Below are 22,454 nucleotides of genomic sequence, written 5' to 3' on the forward strand. Positions count from 1 at the left end.
AGTCAGCCATGGGAAAATAAGAACTGGCATGAGCCCTGGTCTCTGTGAACCGAACCCCAGCCTTGTCCGACTTTTAGCTGGAAATCTATCCAGTGGCCTTACTTCTCCTTGAAAATAAATCAAGCACTCCCTACTTTTCCATACTTTTACTGAGCCTTTTAAGCAGACGCCTACATCCAATTGCAGTGTAGGCTGTACTCACCAGCTGGTCTGTCTTGCCAAATGTAATCGTACTATCTATACTGGACCTACAAACGTCAGGAAACTTACCTTAAGATTTCAAGCTTTCCTCTAAAGAAAGCTATTTATGCTTTATCAAATTCCAATGCCCATCTGGTTTTACCAGCATGGAGTATATATGAGAGCTTAAAATGGCCTAACACATAAAGGTATTCTTTATCATTAGTGGTATTTAAAATGTCAGTCTAGGGTAAGAATATCAGAGTGTATGCTACATGGGTGGATCATAAACAAACTACAGATAGAAAAAAGGTGCTAGTTAAAAGTACTTTATTGAAGAATTTAAGTGGGCAGCAGGGATACAGCAAGTAGGGGTTTTATTTTATTTTTGTTCCCCTAGCAAAATATAGAGAAAAAAAATATTTGGACATTGGTATTTAATCACCAAATTTTAAAGATTGTAATACAAGACATTTTGCAGGAAAAAGGAAATTTTTGATAGCTTCTTCTGAAGAAAGGAGAGTTTGAGGGTAATTGATAAAAAAAAAATGAGGTGGAAAGTTGATGGGGGTGGAATATAACAAGAAGGGCTGAAGTATTGATTCCTTACTTATATGAGCAAGGAATTTGTAGATAAATTTTTTAAAAATTATAAATAAGAATGGTAGAATGCATTTCAGACTAAAATACCCTTTTGTCTTTGATCCTGTTGGAAAGAATTATTCTTTATGGAGCAGCTTCATAGTTAGCAGGATTCACAACAATCCACAAATACTGCTTTCCCTCTGAGGAAGTCCTGAAAGACTGATGCTTGGCCTCAACTCCACCTTTCATCAGTGATGACAGAGCCTGGCAGCTGCCTTCTTTAGCCCCATCACCCTGAGGTGGGAGGAAAGGCTGATGCGTGCTCAGATTTCCATACACAGGCTGGTGTCTGCCATTGTGTTTATTCAGTCTTTGATTATCAATCACTCTGGGCCCCAGGGTTGAAAGCCTTTCTCCTAACCTGTTCAGTTATCTGTTTTGAACCCAGACCAGGGCCCTTTCTGCCTCTGAAGTGCCTAAGTCAAACACACAAAACAAGTGTTTGAAGACTGTGCTGGAGGGTGCAGGTCTTTGATTGCAGTCATCAGAGAAGATTTTACAAATGTCAGAGAATTTTGAACAGTGGGTTGATTTAATGCAGGAACCTTGAAAAATGTATAGGTCTTTTGAATAGATGATGATTCTATCAGGGTATTTTTGCTTTTTGCTTAACTTTTTTAAAAAAACGATACATTTTCTGGATTCCAAAGTCAAAAATATATGAAAGGTATATACAAGCCAGATGTAGAGGCACACACTTGTAATTCCAGTGACTCAGGAAGCTGAGGCAGGAGGATATTAAGTTTGAAGCTAGCCTCAGCAAGTCCCTAAGTAACTTAGACCCTGTCTCAAAAAATAGAAAGGACTGGGCATGTAACTCTTTATTGATAAAAATGGGGAGGGAGGGGGTGGTTAAATTCAGTGATAAAGATCCCCTGAATTCAATCCCCTCCATCCAAAAAAAAAGGTATACACAGACAAGGTATATACAGACAAGTCTTAAATCTACTCCTGATCCCTTTGCCCTGTTATTTACTGCCCCCTATAGGGAATCATATTTGTGATTCCTTGTTTATTCATTTAGTGCTTCTTTATTCAAATACAGGTAAGTAACCAGGGGCCTCACATGTGCTAAGCAAGCGCTCTACTACTGAGCCACAACCCCAGCCACTATTGATGTATTTTTATAATAGAATCTAAGAAATAGAATTATTGAACCAAACAGCAGTTATATCTAGTTTTGGTGGTACTTCTAGATTTTTCTCCATACAAGTAGTATTATTTTGCAGTCCCACCAGCAATGCATAGGAGCACCTATTTCCCAAACCACTCCAATTAAGTGTGTGTTCAAATTTTTGGATATTTTGAGCAATGTGCTATGTGGAAAATTGTATCAGTTGAGGAAAGAGTTTGAATTTTCTTTTTATGAGTATGTTTGCAAATTGTTTCATGTGTTTAAGAAGCATTTGTCGTCGTCGTCCTCCTCCTCCTCCTCCTCCTCCTCCTCCTCCTCCTGTCTTTGCCCATTTTTTTTAGTTTAGGGATGGGGCCCAGGCATCTATATCTTTGAAATGTTGTTCAGGTGACTCTGATTTGTACCTAGGTTTGATCTAGAGCATAATGTTAGATGTAGGAGGGGAGAAGAACCAAGAACTAGAAATGTGGTTTGGCATCCAATCTCAGCAGATTTCAAATACCAGGACAAAGGATTCAAGCTTTATTTGGCACATCATGTGAAAACTCTAAAGATTTCTGATTATATTTTTCAAATAAATTTTAAATAACTCTTCAGGTTTTAGTGGAGTTAGACTGCAAGACAGAAAAACTCCTGGGTAGGAGGATAAGTTTTTCATTGAGAGGAGAAGTTGCTCTTTCTGGAGACCAAGTAAAAGTAGCTTGATCAGGAATGGACAGGTTAATCCCACCTATCAATTCTACGTATTTATTCATCCCACAGTGGATATAGGTGGAAAAATGACCCACTCATAGAGCACAGCAAGCAAATCAACTGCCATTTAAATTTATATGTTTTCAATCAAAAGGAAGTAAATTCTGTAGCTAAAGGACAAGTTTGTTTTAAATAAAATATCATTCTACAGACTGCTCAGACATCTTGGAAATAGTCTTGAGATTAAAACCATTTAAGCTTGATGAAATTATATTATGTGTATGAATATGGTATAATTAATCCTAATATTATGTATAATTATAATGAACCAATATAAGTGCATAAATAGATTTTTTAAAAAGCAAGTAAGTGGCTGGAGTCTGCCTCTAGATTTATCCAGAGCACAACCAAGAGTTTTTTTGTCCCCATTGACTTATTCAATATGTTAGTTACATTTTAAATTTCTTACAGACATATCTTATTTAAAATATCAACTACATGAAAATTTAGAAGATAAATATATATGCATGTAATTTCTTAAATCAGACTAGCTGTGCTGCAGGCTCACAAGATCAAAGGAAAACGTATGGGTTCTGTGGTGGGTTTTCGACACAGACCTGAGGTTGCGCACCTTCTTTATCCTCTTTTTTTCATATGATATTTTTCTTAGAAGGGAGTTTTCTTAATTGCCAAATATTTACTCAAAGTTTATTATATTCCAGGAACTGTGTCAAGCTAAAAGAATATAAAAGATGACCAAAAAGTCCCTATTGTCAAGTTGTTCATATCTAGAAGGAAGATAGACATATAAACAGTTTGTTGCCCATGCTCGGTGATAAGCGTTATTACAAAAGATTGTAAAAATGTTGAAAGTGCACAGGGAAGGTACAGAGAAGTTGTGCAGGTAATTAGGTCTGCCATGTGGACAAGGGTTAGGCTTGCATCCCAGGAAGAGAGGACATGATACTAGTAATGCAAATTGAGAGCTGGAACCCAAGATACAAAGGAAGGAAGAGTTAATAGATAAGTTAGTTAATACTGGTTGAGTTCATAGGACTAATGGCCTTTTGTGCTATAACAATAATTTGGATTTTTATCCTGTGAGACAGTAACTCTGTCCTCAGAGTACATTGCAGTCAGTCAGGAACCTTATTGAAATGCAGATTCTTGGGTCTCTCTACTAATGATTCTAATTCATTTGGTCTGAATTCCAAGTATTGTGATTTTAACAAGTTCTCCAGATGGTTGTGGTGAAGACAGTGGATCACACTTTGAAAAACTGCCAGGTGAAATATGGCACTAATAAGGCAAAAGAAGGAGCTGACTTGGTCTAGGCACTGGGGGAATGGCTTGAACTTAGGGAAAACAGGGTGAGGGAGGAGAAACCATGGATATCACAGAGAAGAAGCAGTCCCAGGTAGAAGCTCTGAACATAATATCTGATGCCCACTTGTTCAATAGCTTATAATTGAACCTAAATTTTCTACAGTGTCATTTCTGTCTGTAATCAGTCATGGAAGAGAAAATACATGAAGAAATTCACTACCACCTGAATTTTTCCACTATCCTTTGGGGTTGAGGCTCTTAAATCAAGAGGAAACATCCGACTTCAATTGCCACTCCTTGCCAGCACATGACAGAGTTCACCCTCCCTGCTCACCGTTCTCCTCAATGATCTCAAATCCAAATCCTACTAAATATGCTTGGATCTGCGAATAATTCTAGCTGGATTGAAAGCATGTGGACACTTTATAAGACATTTCCTAGAGAATTTTTGCTTCTAAGTCCTCTAACACCTAACAGGAACTAGAGCACTTAGGCAGAATTTGAATAAACTTCACAAGAAGTTGCCAAGTCTATGTTCCTTTTCCAGATGGAAAAGAGCCTCTTGTTTTCCTATCCCTGATTTATACAAAATGCAGAACATGACAGAGACCTGCGACCCGAACAGGCAGCAGGAGACAGGAGCTGGCCTCATATGCACCTTCCTCCAAAGTGACCTGGAATAGATTCTGTCCCGCTTTTGAGTTGCCCCATCCTAGTTGGATCCAATGTCAGTTGAAGCTTTCATTGTTTTTCTCTGGCAGATTCTCTTACTTGGCACAACATGTAGATACTTTAGTAGACTCAGAGTGCAAAATGTTTTATTTCTAATGTTTGATGGAAATATTTCAGGAAACATTTTGATTGGAAGGAGAAACCAGACTGTGGAATCAGTTTTTTTGCCATACACTAGTAGAGCAAAGTTTTGCTTAAATCTTGCTTTTGAGTTCTCTATGGGTATAGTAGGAAGAGCCCTGGGTTGGGGTGAGTCATGTTACCTGAGTGTTAATCTTCACTCTATTATTAACTAACAATGTGAGCTTGAGCAAGTCACTCTTCAGGATCTGTGATAAATTGGGCTTTCTGAGAAACAGCTTTGAGACTCTAAGTTTTGTGTGCATGAGGTTAAGGGGGTATATTCTCAATATCTATGAGGAATGAAGGATGAAATATTGGACAGAGGGTGAATTGGGGCTGCAATGTCATTGGCCCTTCAGGCTTGTTTACTTTGAGGCTAGAGGGACAGCTTTCACATCTAACCCTTCTACCCACTGCATCAACCATTGAATTTGAGTTATACCCGGATAAGGATGTGACTGGGGAAAGGCAGAGCTCTTCTAAGGAGCACAGTTTTCAAGGAGGGATCCAATTAGGACTATTTCTAGAAAATTCTGTTTTGAAGGGAGGAAGATATGATCAGTACACCACAGTTTCCACTGTCATTCCTTAGTTTCCACATTCATCCTCAGTAATGTGATTGAATGGGCTAGATAATACCTGTATCAGTTACCTGTTGCCACAATAAAGGTATATAGAAAAGACTCATAGCCTTTATAATAATAACAAACATTCATTTAGTTACAGATCTGAAGGGTGTAGCTGATCTAGATTGGGCTAGGTTGGGTTTGCTTACACATCTGCTGCTGGCTATAGGTTGGCTAGGTGAGTCTGCTGATATTTGCTGGGCTTACGTATGCTGGGAGTCACCTAGCTGTCAGCTCTGAATTGCCTTGGCTGAGACGAGATGAAGGCAAATCAGCTTGATTTATCCTCTAGCAGGCATGGCAGTGGCAGAGGCAAGAACCATCCAAATATGCAGACCTCATTTCTGTCTTCTACAGTGTCAGCTGTGCTGATGTTTCATTGGCCCAAATAACTGGCAGGTGAACTCACAGTCAAGACATCTCAACCTGTTCACTATAACAGGAAGTGCAATTACTGGGCAAGGATACAGGTTACGGGAGAGGTGAAAAATTGGTGCTATATTAAAAATCTACTACAATCCCTAACTTCCTTCCATCTCAGCCTTTCATTGGATTTTGTGACTTTATCTGTTAGACCCTAAAAATGGTCTAATTTGGGTTCTAATTAGGAACTTGAATTCTGTCCAGGTTACTAATCTCTGAATCTAGCACCTAACCCAGAACCAATTCAAAACGCTAGTGATGAGTAATAAGTTGAATGAATAAAAGCAAAAAAGAATGTGTTCGGAATTTAAGATTGTAATTTTAAATGTAAGATAAAATCGGCGTTGTAAAGTCTTAGAATATCAGTTGTTAAGGGAATTTTAAAGAATCAGCCTTTTAATGATTTTCTTTATTATTATTATTCACAAAGAAAAACATGCACTTTCCACTTCATCTCTCCCATTTCACTTCCACTATTACCTGCTATGTGTCTGTCTGGACCTCTTGCTGTGTATATTCCGATTCGACTGTATTTTCTTTTGACTGTATTTTCTTTTGCTTTACTTCTTTTTAACCCCAAACAGTCACATCCTGTTTTTATTCTGCAACTCGCTTTTTATACTGAACAAGACATACTAAAAATAAACAAGTGTGTTTTTATATAACATGAATCTGACAATTTTTAAAGATTAATTTATATTTAGTTAATGATGACAAAAATGTACAACTGGAAAATAGTTTACTTGGCTGAGACATGCCATTTTTTATGTTTCAGTCAGCACCGGGTGGTGTTGGTATGGGCTCTCAGTTCCTGTGCCTGTGGACTCCCTCCAGAAAGCAATGTTGTAACTTTGGGGAGGAAAACAGATTCTTTTCCCCCTCATTGTGATATTTTCTTAGAGAAATCCAGGTCCTTATTTATATTTTTTTCAATTTTTCTAATCAAACAAACCAAAGTATTAGTCAAATTATAATTGTCTCCTTTTTATCAGAAAGAGTAATATATAATGTACTGTTTAGTACAATAAGAAATAAGCTTCCATACAGTTGACACAACCTCCTATCTGCTACATTGTGGTTGTTTCTACTGTAATACTGTTCAGTGGATATTGATGTTGGTAACAGACTCTCTTTGTTAATATTCTCGTTATCACATATTTGCTAATTTTTTTTCACATTCACTTTTAATACAGAGAATTATTTTTATGATAAAAAGGTGAAAAAATGTTTTATGAAACACTATGACTTGTTTGAGAGCGAATAAGTAAATACAGATGCTTTTTACCTTATGATGGAGTTATGTCCTGATATACCCATTATAAGTCGAAAATAGAATCTGAGTCAAAAATGCATTTTACTGCCAGGCTCGGGGATCCACGCCTATAATCCCAGTGGCTGGGGAGGGGGAGGCAGGAGGATCGCAATTTCAAAGCCAGCCTAAGCTAGCCTCAGCAATGGCGAGGCGCTAAGCAACTCAGTGAGACCCCATCTCTGAATAGAATACAAAATAGGGCTGGGGATGTGGCTCAGTGGCTGAATGCCCTGAGTTCAATCCCTGGTGGTATCTGCCTCCCCCAAGCCTCTGCAATCTATTTTATAAATATAACTACCAAAAATCTAAGCTATGGCGTGTAGCTCAACAACATAGTATGCGGCAGTGTCTGTTGTTTGGCCTCATAATTGCATGGCTGACTGGGAGCTGTTGCTTGCTTCTGATGCCCAGTATCATGAAATGAATACCAGGAAAAGATTAAAATTCAAACTTCAAAATATGGTTTCTACTGAATACATTCCCCTTTAACAGCATCATAAAGTTGAAAAGTCTTTAAGTCAAATCATTGTAAATTAAGCCTGTTTGTAAAGTTGCCCTGTATTTGGAAATGTTAAAATGCCTTTCAGACAAAGAAGTTCCGTGTAAAGGGGCAGCTACCCTGATTGTCATGCTTTCCATTAGCCCAGTGACACCTTCAGGATCCATTCTGAATTATGATGATTTATTTATCCTAGGGTTTGATGATTGAGAAAATACATAATGATTAAAGACTTAATAAATTCAGTCATATTTTGCTTACAATCGTATTAACTTACACAACTTGTATTATGAATAGCTTGACTTCTTTGGGGAGTTAAGACGAACCTGTGACTAAGTTTGAAAATAGCCTTTTTAATTTTTCTCTATAGTTATAATTTGTTTACTGAGTACCAGAGTTAATTTTGTACTAAAAAAAGAGGAACATGCACACAGGTTTCAGACTCAGAATTATGTTTAATGGAAATAAAACTTAACAAAAGTGGGTGAATCTAGTTCCCTGGTGATCCAGGGTGAAAACTTATTCCCTGGGGGAGGTGACTCAGTGGCTTCACTCTTGCTTTCCCCTTCTGAGTCTCTATGAACAGGATGGACAGAGATGGGGCTTTATCCTCTTAGAAGAGTGGCTTTCAAAACTAGCTTATTTACTCATGTGTTTTTTTTATATGTTTATTATTTCACCCTGGAACCTACATTCACACACAATGTGAGTTGAAGATCTAAAATAAACCAAGAGTGGTCTGATGAGAGCTGGATGGAGTCTAGAGCCTCCACCTATTCCCTTCCTGTATCACCACACCCACATTTATTCACATTTCATTTGCCTTAAGATAATGAGAAACCCATGCATGTGGTGCATGATGAAGACCTGGTAGACCAGCATCTCATCAGCGAGCTAAGGAGAGAATATGGAATGACCTACAATGACTTCTTCATGGTACTGACAGATGTGGATCTGAGAGTCAAGGTACAGATTCTTGTTGTGTTTGATGTGGTTCCATTCCTTAAATAACAAGGATGATTTTTTTTTCTTTCTTTCTTTTTTTTTTTGGTCAATGAGTCCATTCGATGTATGAGTAAGCACAAATTATTTCTTAGATGGAAAAGTTTTGAAATGGCCCAAATATTTTCAGTTGCCCCATGAATTTGCATTCAGAAATGTTCCCTCCGGAAAGTCTGGGTTGGAGTGACCTCCAATGGCCCAGCTATTTGACTCAGACTAAATTCTTCTCTAACATCAATGTTGTGCATTCATCAGACACTTGTTGAATAGCTGTGGTGTTTGTTCCAAGCCCTGGGGATAAAAGGTGAAAAGTGGTTTCTGCCTTCAACAAATCCATGTTTAACATAGGCCTCTTTTGGAAGGATCTGGAAGTTTACCTCTTGATCCAACTTGGACAAGACTTTAGGATTTCACACCTACTTTCTTTCTGAGCTGAGGGACAAAGTTTCTGAATCATGAAAACCTGTGCTATGTAGCAATAATAGTAATAATAAAATTGCTAACTTTATCGAGTACAGTTCTTATGGTAACACTAGGCTCAATCCTTTGCAATCCTCATCTCAAACGTCTAAGATAAATACTAGCATTATTTTTGTTTCATAGAGAAACAAACAGGCCAGAATGGATAAATAACTTGTCCAATTGTACTCAGTGATGGGCCTGATACCAGAGACTGGCTCCAGAGCCCAATGTCTTAATCATTCTAGTAGATTGACAGAGAAAAATTGTTGTCTGGACTATCAGAATAACTGACTAGATTTGCAGTGTTTGTCTGAATTTAGGGAGAAATCACTTCAACAATTCATTCTGTATATGTGTTGCCCCATATCTAAAATGAGAGTTTGGATGATATGATCTTCATGGTGAATTCCCTTGATGTTGCGGCTCCATGCCACATCCAGACTGCTCTCCAGTTTATGCCGGTGATGCTCATCCAGCTCCTGAATCTATCTCAGGTTGCTTTTGTATGTCCAGACTGCTGTGATCCAGGAAACTGAATTTCATGTCTTTACATTGGATCCCAACTTGTTTCTGAGAATACATAAGCACACATGGCCTAATATTAAGTGTTGCTCCATCAATAAAACAATCCCTGGGACCACAAGGCAGGCCATGGTGGGAACAAGTTCACATATTCTCAACACGTCATTCCATTTGGTTTCCTGTGTTATGTGCAGTGCTTCTCACTTTCCTGATTGTATATTGAATAACCAACTTAATCCCAGGAGCAGGAAAGCAAACCCAGGATTTGGGGAGGGAGGGATGCAGTCAAGAAAGTAAGTGTGGCAGTTGCTTCATAGACTCTGAGCCTCAGAAACATCAGCAGAGGGTACACTGCAGGAGAGTGTTTATAGATCAATGAGCCCTCCAGGTCTAACTGAAAGGATTTCCCTAGAACGCCCCTGAATACTCCAATTCTCTGTGCATTGAACAGAGTGAAAAAAAAAAGCACCTATACAGTCCATGCACTCTGTTTTTTCTTAAACAGCAATACTATGAGGTGCCGATTGCAATGAAGTCTGTGTTCGATCTCATCGATACTTTCCAGTCCCGAATCAGAGATTTGGAGAAGCAGAAGAAGGAGGGCATTGTTTGCAAGGAAGACAAGAAGCAGTCCCTGGAGAATTTCCTATCCAGGTAAATCACCTTCGCAGTCCTGGAAGAGGCAGGTACAGATTTGTTCTAAATGAACTAATGAAAATGCCAAAGAAACACAGGGCCACTCATGTTTCCAGAGTGACCCTCCCTGGAGAGAGGCCGTCTGTCCTACAGTGGGCTGGCTGCTAGGCTTAGTCTTCCTGTTGAAAGTAGCTGGCTGGGTTCAGCTCCAAGCGTGAACATTGATTTTATGGTTTTGGATAGATCTTTACTCTCTTTTTTCTGTTCCTCTTTGGTACAGAATATGGAATTCTGAACTGTGAAGATTAATTTTATTCAGCAGTTAATTTAGAGAGCTCTGTTATAGCATTTTAATTTTACATATTTATTTGTTAGGCCCCTTCTGGTTCTAAACAGCACACTGTCCTTGATTTTCTCCTTCTTACAATGCCAGCAACCAACAAAAGCCCCACAAGACCTCAAAAGGAGAAATCTTCTTGACCCACATCCCTGACTCTCCAGGGAACGTCGTTTATGAAAAACTTTTTACCGCAACCCCCATATAACTGGGGAAGGAACATACCCAGATTAAAGTGTTTAAAAAAATCTAATTTCCTCTCTTCTCCGTTTCTCCCCAATGCTTAAAAATTCTATAGGGACGTTAGGCCCTAGAAAGTGTAAAACTGCCCAAATCCACCACCAACAAACAAGTTCCCAGAGAACTCAGTATAAACACCACCCAACTGTACTGTGTGGCCAAGGGGTTCCAGAAATGAAGTTAGCTTTGCCAAGAGGCTCAGTGTTGAATGTATATCACTTAGGCGGAAGCACATTTTCCACACCCTATCAAGAATTAGATGATTAATAGATAATCTAAATTCCTATAGGTTCAGGAGGTTTGGGTGTCTTAGCACTTAACATCAATGTAACAATATAATTTGGCCAGTATCATTCCCCAGCATTTCTCCCTGTGCTCATTTTTTGGGTGCTCATCTCTGTGCCAAGCATTTCACTTTCATTCCCTAATTTAATCTTCAGTATAATCCCATGATCCATAACAATCGTTACATTACAACTGAAGCTAATGAAGATAAACAACTTTCTCTAATCTCAGAGCTAGAGTTAATTACAGGAGTCAGTGGCTCCAGGACAATCTGATTTCCAATATCTACCTTTTTATCTTACGCTCCTTTTGAAAATATAATGTGAATTATTTTTAGTTCTGAATCTAGAGGTCCAGAGTTTGAAGTGAAGGAAGACACTCTTAAAATCACAGGATTTCAGAACTGAAAGGAACCTGAGACTTCCTTAATCCAGATTCTCAGTCCAGTGCAAATATCCCAGATAGAAATGGAAGGGGGTACCTTCATTAATACTTAAGCCCAACCCAGCCTTCAGCCACTCTAGGCTGAGAAAGGGCTCAGGGTTCCACTGAACAGATGACTTTTCTTCAAGTTCTGGGGCACTGAGACATAACAATCAATGTTAAATATATTCATGTTATAACTTGAAGACCTCAGTTCTCTCTTTAACTTTTAAGTTAAAATTTATTTTTTTATTTATAACCCAGCACATGTTGGCTACCACATTTAAGAGGACTTTGCTATTGTTTACAAATCCAGTATAGTTTAATCATTTCACAGACCCATTATACATTTATTTCTTTTAATTATTTGAAATACACAACCCAAGCCTCTGAGTATTTAAATGATATTTAACTTTAATAAGTTAACTTATAGATACAGGGAATCTAAAGTTTTCTTAGATGTTCTGAAACTGTGTACAGTTAGTAAGATCTCAACTTAAATTACACTTCCTAACCAATTATTCAGATACACATTGTAATTTGAATTTTAAGGTTGTCATTTTATTAGACCAAATGTTTTTAAGCTATACAAGAACATAAATTGTAAGTATAAAAAAGAATCTTTTTAAAATATATGATAAAGTGTATCCACATTTATAAATACATATTCTTAAATATATATCATATAAATATATAATTATTATGATTTTGATTCTTTGGCAACTTTTTCATTTTAATTTTGAAATTAAATCTTTTCACTCCTAGGAGTGAAAGATGCAAACCTATTGAAATACAAATCTCCAGGTAAACTCAGTTGCCCACTCTCTAAAGCAGATACCTATCATCTAATTCATTGATGTTACTTAAAACCAAAGATTTGGGGCAGTTTTGAGACCTGCAGCTACAGGCATCTTATGGGATTCTTTCACCCTCTCCAGGGAGAGTATTTTTTTTTAATAATCATTATGTCAAGGATTTCAAAATTTTAAAGGAAAGGTGACATTACCTTGATTTTGTTCATTCACAAAAGCTTACATTATTACCCAGATTGGTCATTGGCTTGAATTTGGCATTTCTTTGATTTTTATGACATGTACAAATATTTTGCATCTACAGTCTTTTAACATAGATGGGGTCCTAAAATATGCCAAGGTATTTTCCATCTAATTTAAGAGCCTTAAAAACTTCTCCAGTCATTACTGTTTCAGGAACATTTGCCTACTATGGATATTCAAGATGGCATTTGATTTTAACTTAATTGTCCCATGGTGGCCACAACTCACGATATTATTCTGCTGATAATTATCATTGATCTTAAAAATTAAAATGGAATAGCATATTACTAAAGGAGTGACCAAGACATCCCTGAGTTGGAATCTTGGTTTTCAACTCACTGTGTGTGACCTTGGGTGAATTAAATACTCTGGGATTTTGCAAAATAATAAGTGTGTCTATTCTTAAGATTGCTGTGATGGATAAATTCAATATTAAAGGTAATGATGGCCTAGGACCTAGCACAAAGTAAGTATTCAGTAAGTGCTAGCTAATAGTGGTACTAGGGTCAGTTAATTCAGCTCCTATTAGAGAATTTTGTCATTAAAGGAGAAGTGAGAGAGATTCGGTAAATACTTGAGAATTGAAACAAGGCCAAGAGAAATGAAATAAACAAAGTGGTTCTGTGAATACCAGTATCCAAATGGGAATTTTCCTTCAAATGTGCTGAGTTGTTGGTGAGTCTGCACAGTCTGGTTTCAGCTGACCAGACCCTGAAGCCAGTCTGGTCTTTAGCAATCCTCATTTGGTTCGGGCTATAATTACCTTTTCCTGAGACAGAAGCCCCAAAGAGTGGGCATATGCACACTAAATTGGGAATGCCAGCTAAGAGAAACGAATATATGCCTAGCTTGTAGGATTTTTATTTACCGAAAAGCTAAAGTGACAGAAAAACAATTTTTCCAAAATAAGGATCTGGGTCCAGTTCACATCTCTCAGTTGCATGTGTTGAAGTTATTTCCTTCAGTGTCGCGTATTGGGGCCTTGTATCCTCATGTGAAGGTCTGTGGGAAGAATGATGATCATTACCTGGGGGAAATGACTTCTGTCAGTTGTGTCTGGGACAAGGAATCTCAGCTCCCATCCCTCTCCCATCAGGACTACACTCAGTGGTGCACACAGGTAAACAAGCCAAAATAGACTTCACCCAAAATAGCTCCCTCCAGGACACCCTACTGCACTGCGTGAGGCCAGGAAGGCTGGCCTGGTTGGGATCCTGGCTGGGGACCAGTGCTGGTCTGGCATGCCTCCTAAGGAAGCAGGGAAGTACAGGAGACCGTGTTTGTGACCCGACAGCCTTCACTGTTCCTTTTCCCAGGAAACTTCGGACAGTCTCAGATACTCTTTACCTTTCCTCTGTGCCAAAAACATTCATCTCTTTATCCTCAGTGGAGATTTGAGTTTTTCTTTCCCTTTGAAGAAAAACAAGCAGAGGAAGCAAATGTAATGTCACAGCAAGCAATTCTTGGCAAGCCTTGCGACAGCCATCCATTCAGAGGTTGTATTTTGTCAGACTATCATTTTCTCTCATTCTCCCAAACCACCGTTCCCCCAAGAGGCCATTTTTTTCAGAGTTGAAAATTCTCATGTTCACTCTGAAACTAGAAGGGGCAGGGAAGAAGCTGTGAATAAAATCATCTGGCTGCCAGCTTGGTGAAGTGCCTAACGCCCTGTGGTCATTTGCACTGAAGGCAGAAGACACTCTCCATCTTTCATACCTCATTGGGGACCCTGAGAGTGCTAGCTAAGCGTCACCTCGGTGGGTGGCAGACTAGGGAAACCACTAGACCAGGCGGCATAGAAATCTATATTTTGGTACCACCTGAGATTTGCCAGTTGGGAAAGTTACTTACTTCTTTAAGTGTCATTTTGTCCTCTGTGAAATGGAGGAAATACAGTATGCTCTCTTTGACCCTGGTGAGGAACTTACTGTGTGGTGAAAGTGAGCTATAAAATGCTTTACAGTCATAAGAATTGAATAGGTTTTCATATGGCATTGCAATAGATAATGTCTAAGGTCTGTCAGTAGATAAAATTCTATCATCAGGAGCCTGCAAATTTTGATATGCTCTTCTACACCCATGTTATTGTGTGGATAAGTCACACTGTTAGGTTTTGGAGTTTAATTCTTGTAACATTCCTTTGAAGTAGACACTGATATTTTCAGTTCTAGACTAGGGAAAAATGGAGACCTAGTGAATTGTGTGACATACTAAGGATACCCCCAAAAATAGTAGTGAGAAACTTGAACTCAGGTTTCCCAGCTTCAAGACAAGAGCTCTTTCTACTATCCTACCATGTCAGAGCTGTAAGAGCATAAGTCAAGTTTACTATTATATATCCTAAAATCCTCTGGCGCAGGGTTTAACACCTTTCCATGTCATAGGAGTACTCTGTGTTGACTCTTATTAATGATAAGAAGGTAAATTTTAGACCTGCATTTGCTCTGGAAGAACCACTGGCTCCTGAGGAGGGTATATGATGTTTTGCTTTTTAAGGAACCCTCTTTGACCCTTTGAGCAGCTTTTCCATTTCTCTACTTTCTGTCACTATCATCTACTTAAAATTCAGTTGTCATTCTCTCCTCTGTTTCTTGTCCACATATTTTTTAACCCCTTATAAGCCTTTGAAGGAACTGAGCCAGGACTTGAGTTCTCTTCATTTTTCTTCTGTGTTCCTTACTTCTGATGCTACCGTTTAACATCCAGTTTTAGCCAGTTTTCATTACATTTGAGAGCTTTGTTCTCTGCAAGTGACCTCATCAGGCAAGTGACCTCATCACCATTGACTCATATGTGACCCATCATACAAACACTGAAGTAGGCAGACTGTGAAGATACAACAGAAAAAGTTCAAGAATGTGGTAATGCAGCTTAATTTGAGAATTCCCAGGACAGTTTTGTGGGTCAGTGATTTTTATTCTGGGCATGGAAAAAACTGACAGCTAGCGTTATGTTGCAATCTTATACTGGCATCTATTGTTTGAAGCAGTGGCCCTAGCCTTGTGCTTCTGTTCCAGGTTCCGATGGAGGAGGCGTTTGCTGGTGATCTCTGCTCCCAATGATGAAGACTGGGCTTATTCACAGCAGCTCTCTGCCCTCAGTGGTCAGGCATGCAATTTTGGTGAGTGGGGAGTCACCTCATTTCTGCTTTCCATACCACTCTTTTTCTGGTCAATTCTGAAAAATAACACAGACACTTAGATCATCCAAATATTCCCCAGTCCAGTCTGCAGATTCCCAGACACATGCTCCATTATATTGAATATAAAGTTGCCTTCAGACTGGAGCTTTAGTCAATTATAGAATTTTTTCTTTTAATGTTCCTCATTAAGGTATTTGAAAATATCTAAATATCTACTTCTTTACTTTTGAGGATCTTTACTGTTTGTTGTCTGATTATGTTTTTTAATAAACATATCTAGATGGTAAAGCCTAGATATCATTATTTATTTTGGTAATATTTGGGTATTTACTTAGGTACCATTACTGGATTCTTCTTCACAGATTAAATATCTTCTGTAAACTAGGAATAGCTTTGTGAATGTATATATTAATTAAAGCAGACTATACTCTTACCTTTCCCTTAAAAAGGATTTTGATCTATACCTGGACACTAAAAAGACAGAAAGATCTGTTAAACAGAACCTTGTTTTAAATCCAAACAGGTCACAAAGAAACACAGTTTACTGTTCATTTGTAGTGAATTGCTCAGTATTTTGAAAACAAAGAGATAACATTATTTACCAAACATTATTATACTAGTGGGCTGAGTATGGACATATAGACAGTACAAAGCACAATACATACAATTTAGTACTAAGTTCAGTGGTGAACTTAGAAGATGATAGCAATTTCAAAAATGGAAGTCACATATGTGCTATGCATCTGCACAGGGGAAATTAGGAGTTACTAGGGACATAGGGGAAAAGAGGAAGTAGTTAAAGGTCACAGATTAAAAAGTTCATAAATAGAACATAGATGAATCAGCATTATTTTGATACTCTATTTTTTTGCGGTACTGGGGATCAAATCCAGGGCCTTATGGATGCCAGGCGAGTACTCTGCCACTAAGTCACACCCTCAGCCCTTCTAAGTTTTATTTTGAGACAGGGTTTCTTGCTAAATTGCTGAAACTGACCTCAAAATTAACAATCCTCCTGCCTCAAACTCCCCAGTAGCCACCATTCTTGGCTTTATTTTAATACATCTATTAGGATGAAGAATCATTAGTTAATTATAAAACTACTTAATTTAAAAAAGGATGTGTTTACTGGCCAGAGCAATTAGACAAAAGAAATTAAAGGGATACATATAGGAAAAGAAGAACTCAAATTAGCACTATTTGCTGATAACATGATTCTATACTAGAAGACCCTAAAAGTTCTACTAAAAAACTTCTAGAACTAGTAAATGAATTCAGCAAAGTAGCAGGATATAAAATCAACACCCATAAATCAAAGGCATTTCTGTATATCAGTGACAAATGCTCTGAGAAGGAAATGAGGACAACTACCCCATTTACAATAGCCTCAAAAAATAAAATAAAATATTTGGGAATCAACGAAAGAGGTGAAAGATCTATATAATGAAAATAAGAGAACCCTAAAGAAAGAAGTCAAAGAAGACTTAGAAGATGGGAAGATCTACCTTGCTCTTGGATAGGCAGAATTAATATTATCAAAATGACCATACTTCCAAAAGCACTATACAGATTTAATGCAATTCCAGTCAAAATCCCAATGACATACCTCATATCAATAGAAAAAGCAGTCATGAAATTCATTTGGAAAAATAAGAGACCCAGAATAGTTAAAGCAATCCTTAGCAGGAAGAGTAAAGCATGTGGCATCACTATACAAGACCTTAAACTATACTACAGAGCAATAGTAACAAAAACAGCATGGTATTGACACCAAAAACAGACTGCTAGACCAATGGTACCGAATAGAGGACACCGAAACTAACCCACAAAATTACATTTATCTTATATTAGATAAAGGTGCCAAAAACATGCATTGGAGAAAAGAAAGCCTCTTCAACAAATGGTGCTGAGAAAACCGGAAATCCATATGCAACAAAATGAAATTAAACCCCTATCTCTCACCATGCACAAAACTCAACTCAAAATGGATCAAGGACTTAGGAATAAAACCAGAGACCCTGTGTCTAACAGAAGAAAAAGTAGGCCCTAATCTCCATCATGTGGGATTAGGCCCCAACTTCCTTAATAAGACTCCTGTGGCACAAAACTTAAAATCAAGAATCAATAAATGGGATGGACTCAAACTAAAAAGTTTCTTCTCAGCAAAATAAACAATCAGTGAGGTGAATAGAGAGAGTACATCTTGGGAGCAAATCTTTACTCCTCAGACATCAGATAGAGCACTAATCTCTAGGGCATATAAAGAAATAAAAAAGCTAAGCACCAAAAAAATAAATAACCCAATCAATAAATAGGCCAAGGACCTGAACAGACACTTCTCAGAAGAGGATACACAATCAATCAACAAATATATGGAAAATGTTCAACATCTCTAGCAATTAGAGAAATGCAAATCAAAACCACTCTAAGATTTCATCTCACTCCAGTCAGAATGGCAGCTATTATGAAGACAAACAACAATAAATGTTAGCAAGGATGTGGGGGAAAAGGTACACTCATATGCTGCTGGTGGGACTGCAAATTGGTGTAGCCAATATGGAAAGCAACATGGAGATTTCTTGGAAAATTGGGAATGGAACTACCATTGACCTACCTATCCCTCTCCTTGGTCTGTACCCAAAGGACTTAAAAAAGCATACTACAGGGACACAGCCACATCAATGTTTATAGCAGCACAATTCACAATAGCTAAACTGTGGACTCAACCTAGATGCCCTTCAATAGATGAATGGATAAAAAAAATGTGGCATATATACACAATGGAATATTATTCAGCAATAAGAGAATAAAATCATGGCATTTGCAGGTAAATGGATGGAGTTAGAGAAGATAATGCTAAGTGAAGTTAACCAATCCCAGAAAACCAAATGCCAAATGTTTTCTTTGATATAAGGAGGCTGATTCATAGTGGGATAGGGAGAGGGAGCATGGGAGGAATACACAAACTCTAGATAGGGCAGAGGAGTGGGAGGGAAAGGGAGGGGACATGGAGTCATTATTATCCAAAGTACATGTATGAAGACACAAATTGGTGTGACTATAGTTTGTATACAACCAGAGATATGAAAAAATGTGTTCTATATGTGTAATAAGAATTGTAATGCATTCTGCTTTCATATATAAATAAAAAATAAATAAAATAAAAAAAATGTATATTTAAGTTTTGTGGAGCATTATCAGGACCTGGTTCCTTGGTATAAATTTGTACCTGTAAAATTATAAGTACTTTTCAATTTTAAGATGTCAATTAACTCAAAAGAAAACAAAAAACTAGCTCAAAATGGTAAGAAAAATTCATGGATTTTTTACTCACGGTCCTGTTATCCAGGTTCATAATTTTAGACTTTGTATCAGCATATAGAAAATTCAGTTGTGCTAGTATTCTTAAGCATATTTAAAATTATAGTCCTCAATGGTGCAAGGTAAGACAGAAGTTCTTAGAACAGTTAATTACTTACCACAGTAAGCATATAAATAAAATCATGGTTTGCTAACTTTTTAAAGATGCCTTTGCAGTAACTACTAGGTGGTGTTTTATTTTTAATCTCTGTGCACAAAGCTGGTCCCACATCAAACCCTTTTGTAATATCCAGGAAATGTGAACAAGTTATATTTTCCAGGAATGATTAAATTCATGATATTTCCTTTTGAAATATGACTCACAATATTTAGACTAGAATGCTTCACCTCTCTGGGAAAAGGGTAAAGGCAAAAAGAAAAACATAAAATTGTGAATAATAACATTTCATCTTGATTTTGGCTCTTTAACAAAAGCCTTCCCAAGGCAGCTTTTAATTTTCGCCCCTGAACAATAAATACCATCAATAATCTTATTATTAGCTCCAAGTTATTACTCTGAGAATTTGTCTAAATTCTTGACATGAGGATTTGACAACCTCTTTGTCTTCACAGTTTCTTTTTTTTCTTTCTTTCTTTCTTTCTTTTGTCCCCTAGGGCTCTTATGTTGAGACAAGGGCTCCTAAGTTGCTCAGGGCCTTAAGTCACTGAGGCTGATTTTGAACTTTCTATTCATCTGTCTTAGCCTCCAAAGCCACTGGGATTACAGGCGTGCACCACCATACCCAACTCATTTTCCAATTTTCTTTCTTCTGAATCTCTTCACATGCATTTCATCTTCAAAAATATTTCAACAAGCTAATAAGGCCTGACCATCTATCTCTCCATCCCTGAAACTTTCGCTGAGGATGTGAAGGCTCCCTTGCATCTTCCAAATAAGTGATAAAAACTTGCAAGTTAAACTAACAAACTATTTCAGGATTAAGCAGGGCTAGTTCTTTAACCATCCTGATAGATGGAACCTGCAGTCTTTTCTCAAATAAAATTATCTAATAAAAGCTATTATCACTTTAGGTTCAACTTTTTTCAGAAAACTAATCAGCTTAGATTGCAGACTTCAGATATTTTAATGTTTCAATGTTCATTTTCTTCATTTAATAGTAAGAATGACAGTTATAGAACAGATTCTTCCATTTCAATCTATAGCCCCCAATCTGATTCTTGTTACTCCTAAAATCAGCAATTGGTCCCTTTTCAAGGTTTTAAAAGTACTCCTTTCTTATGGATAAAATTAAAATAGATTAATTCTGCTTGGTTGTATTTTTATATTCTTTTTAAGAGATTTTGAATTGTTAGCTATCAGGTCCTTGGCAGTAAAAGATATCTTAGAATTCATTCCTCTAACTTGTGTCTTTCTTTTTTCTCTCAGGTCTGCGCCACATAACTATTCTAAAGCTTCTGGGCATTGGAGAGGAAGTTGGCGGAGTTTTAGAACTATTCCCGATTAATGGTAACATGAGATTTTAAAATAATATGAATGAGTGTTAAGTTCAGTTAAATCATATTAAGTTAAATGCAAGCAGTAGATATACCTCAAAGATGAACAAAGTTTCCTCTGTGTGTGTTGTGTGCATGTGTGCAAGCACGGGTGTGTGCGCAGGATACGTGTAGGGGAAGGGGGTGGAATGAAAGGACAAATATTGTTTCTAATATAAAATCCTTCAAAGTAAAAGTAAAAATACCCATTTTCTCAACTAAAATAGCAGTTTTTTTTTTGTTTTTTGTCTGCGTAAGGCTTTATGGTTTAGACAGCATTTTCTTTTTGGGTTATTTCTCAAAATAGTTTTATGACATAGGTCATATTTCCTTGCTTCCCATTCAACAGATAAGGAAATAAAAAAGCTTAGAGAAGCTGAGAGAAAATGACTATTGACTGAAGGTTTCAGAAAGCAAATCCAATCCTTCTAATCCTTCTTTCCAAGACCAACAAATCTTTAAATGAGATATGTGTAAACACCTGGCACAGTGCCCCACAGAGCAGATCCCTAGAAAATATTAGTCCTTTTTCTCTTCTTTCTTTTTTTGTCCACTCACCATAATACTTTAATTAAATTCATCCAGATTATAACATAATTAGTATTTTTCAAAGAAGTAAGGTATTTGTTATAAAGATGAGCATCAAAAGAAAAATTGTAATTGCAAAGAAGTCACTAAGCTGATTAGAAGTAGACTTAGAAACATGAATAATATCTTTGTTAGTGACAAATTTTAAAGAAGTTGATCTTGGGAAGACAATGTGTACCAGTTGCCTGAGGTGCACAGATATAAATTCAGGTCGATGGGCTTTGCTGTCAAATTTTTAAATTAAGGGATTGGTTTGATATTTTTAAACATTCCTACAAAAGAGGTGTCATGTGCCCCAAAGTTTGACATTAATAATGTTGCAGAACACTAGGAATACTTAATTTCTAGCAGGAAAAAAACCCAGATGAAACTTCTTTAATTGGATTTTGAGCTAAAGGGAAGAGGCTCTTGGACCTTCTCTCTATTCTCAGAGTGATTTCCTCTCACTTTGATGTTTTTATGAGCTCTGACTCTTTACTTCACTAACAACTATTCCAATGCTGTTCTAGGGAGCTCTGTTGTTGAGCGAGAGGACGTTCCTGCCCATTTGGTGAAAGACATACGTAACTATTTTCAAGTGAGCCCAGAGTACTTCTCCATGCTTCTAGTTGGAAAAGACGGAAATGTCAAATCCTGGTACCCTTCTCCAATGTGGTCTATGGTCATCGTGTATGATTTAATTGATTCGATGCAACTTCGGAGACAAGAGATGGCCATTCAGCAGTCATTGGGGATGCGGTGTCCAGAAGATGAGTACGCAGGCTATGGTTACCATAATTACCACCAAGGGTACCAGGATGGTTATCAGGATGACTACCGTCATCATGAGAGTTACCACCATGGATACCCTTACTAAATGGAAATATGTAACGTTATCCCCAGATTCCCCTAAAGTTGACAAGCCACACATGGCTAGCTACATAAGGAGTTCTTCCACACTGTCACATTCCCTGCCTATTTCTTTCAGTGTTCTTCCAAGACTAAATAAAAAGCAAATGTTCACCTACTCATGAGTTGTTACTGAAACTTCATTAATAGAAAAATTTGGAATAATTGTTTATCTAACTGGAGGGTATGTGGTGCTAAATAATGCAAATGGATATTATTTCCCATTTCTTACATAATGGAACTTACTTGCTATGCAAAATCCTATAAAATAAATATTTATACCTTCCCTCCTTTTTTTCACAGTTGAGCGAAAACTGTGATTATTA

The 22,454-nt window shown here is 37.4% G+C and overlaps 1 protein-coding gene across 2 annotated transcripts in view; it reads left to right on the forward strand.

The window, feature by feature from the left end:
• Ccdc80 (coiled-coil domain containing 80) overlaps positions 1–22,246 on the forward strand; it is a 35,713-nt gene extending 13,467 nt beyond the window's left edge. For both annotated transcript variants that reach the window (XM_058572882.1, XM_046425191.1), the window contains 5 exons: positions 8,524–8,660; positions 10,186–10,334; positions 15,674–15,777; positions 20,546–20,626; positions 21,750–22,246. In XM_058572882.1, coding sequence (XP_058428865.1) covers positions 8,524–8,660; positions 10,186–10,334; positions 15,674–15,777; positions 20,546–20,626; positions 21,750–22,096 — 818 coding nt within the window. In that variant the 3' untranslated portion in view covers positions 22,097–22,246. The remainder of the gene's footprint in view (positions 1–8,523; positions 8,661–10,185; positions 10,335–15,673; positions 15,778–20,545; positions 20,627–21,749) is intronic.
• Positions 22,247–22,454: the final 208 nt, after the last annotated feature.

Source organism: Marmota monax, unplaced genomic scaffold (assembly GCF_021218885.2).
Source record: "Marmota monax isolate L192 unplaced genomic scaffold, Marmota_monax_Labrador192_F-V1.1 WCK01_AAM20220418_F8-fsc00119, whole genome shotgun sequence".
NCBI classification, from domain to species: Eukaryota; Metazoa; Chordata; class Mammalia; order Rodentia; family Sciuridae; genus Marmota; species Marmota monax.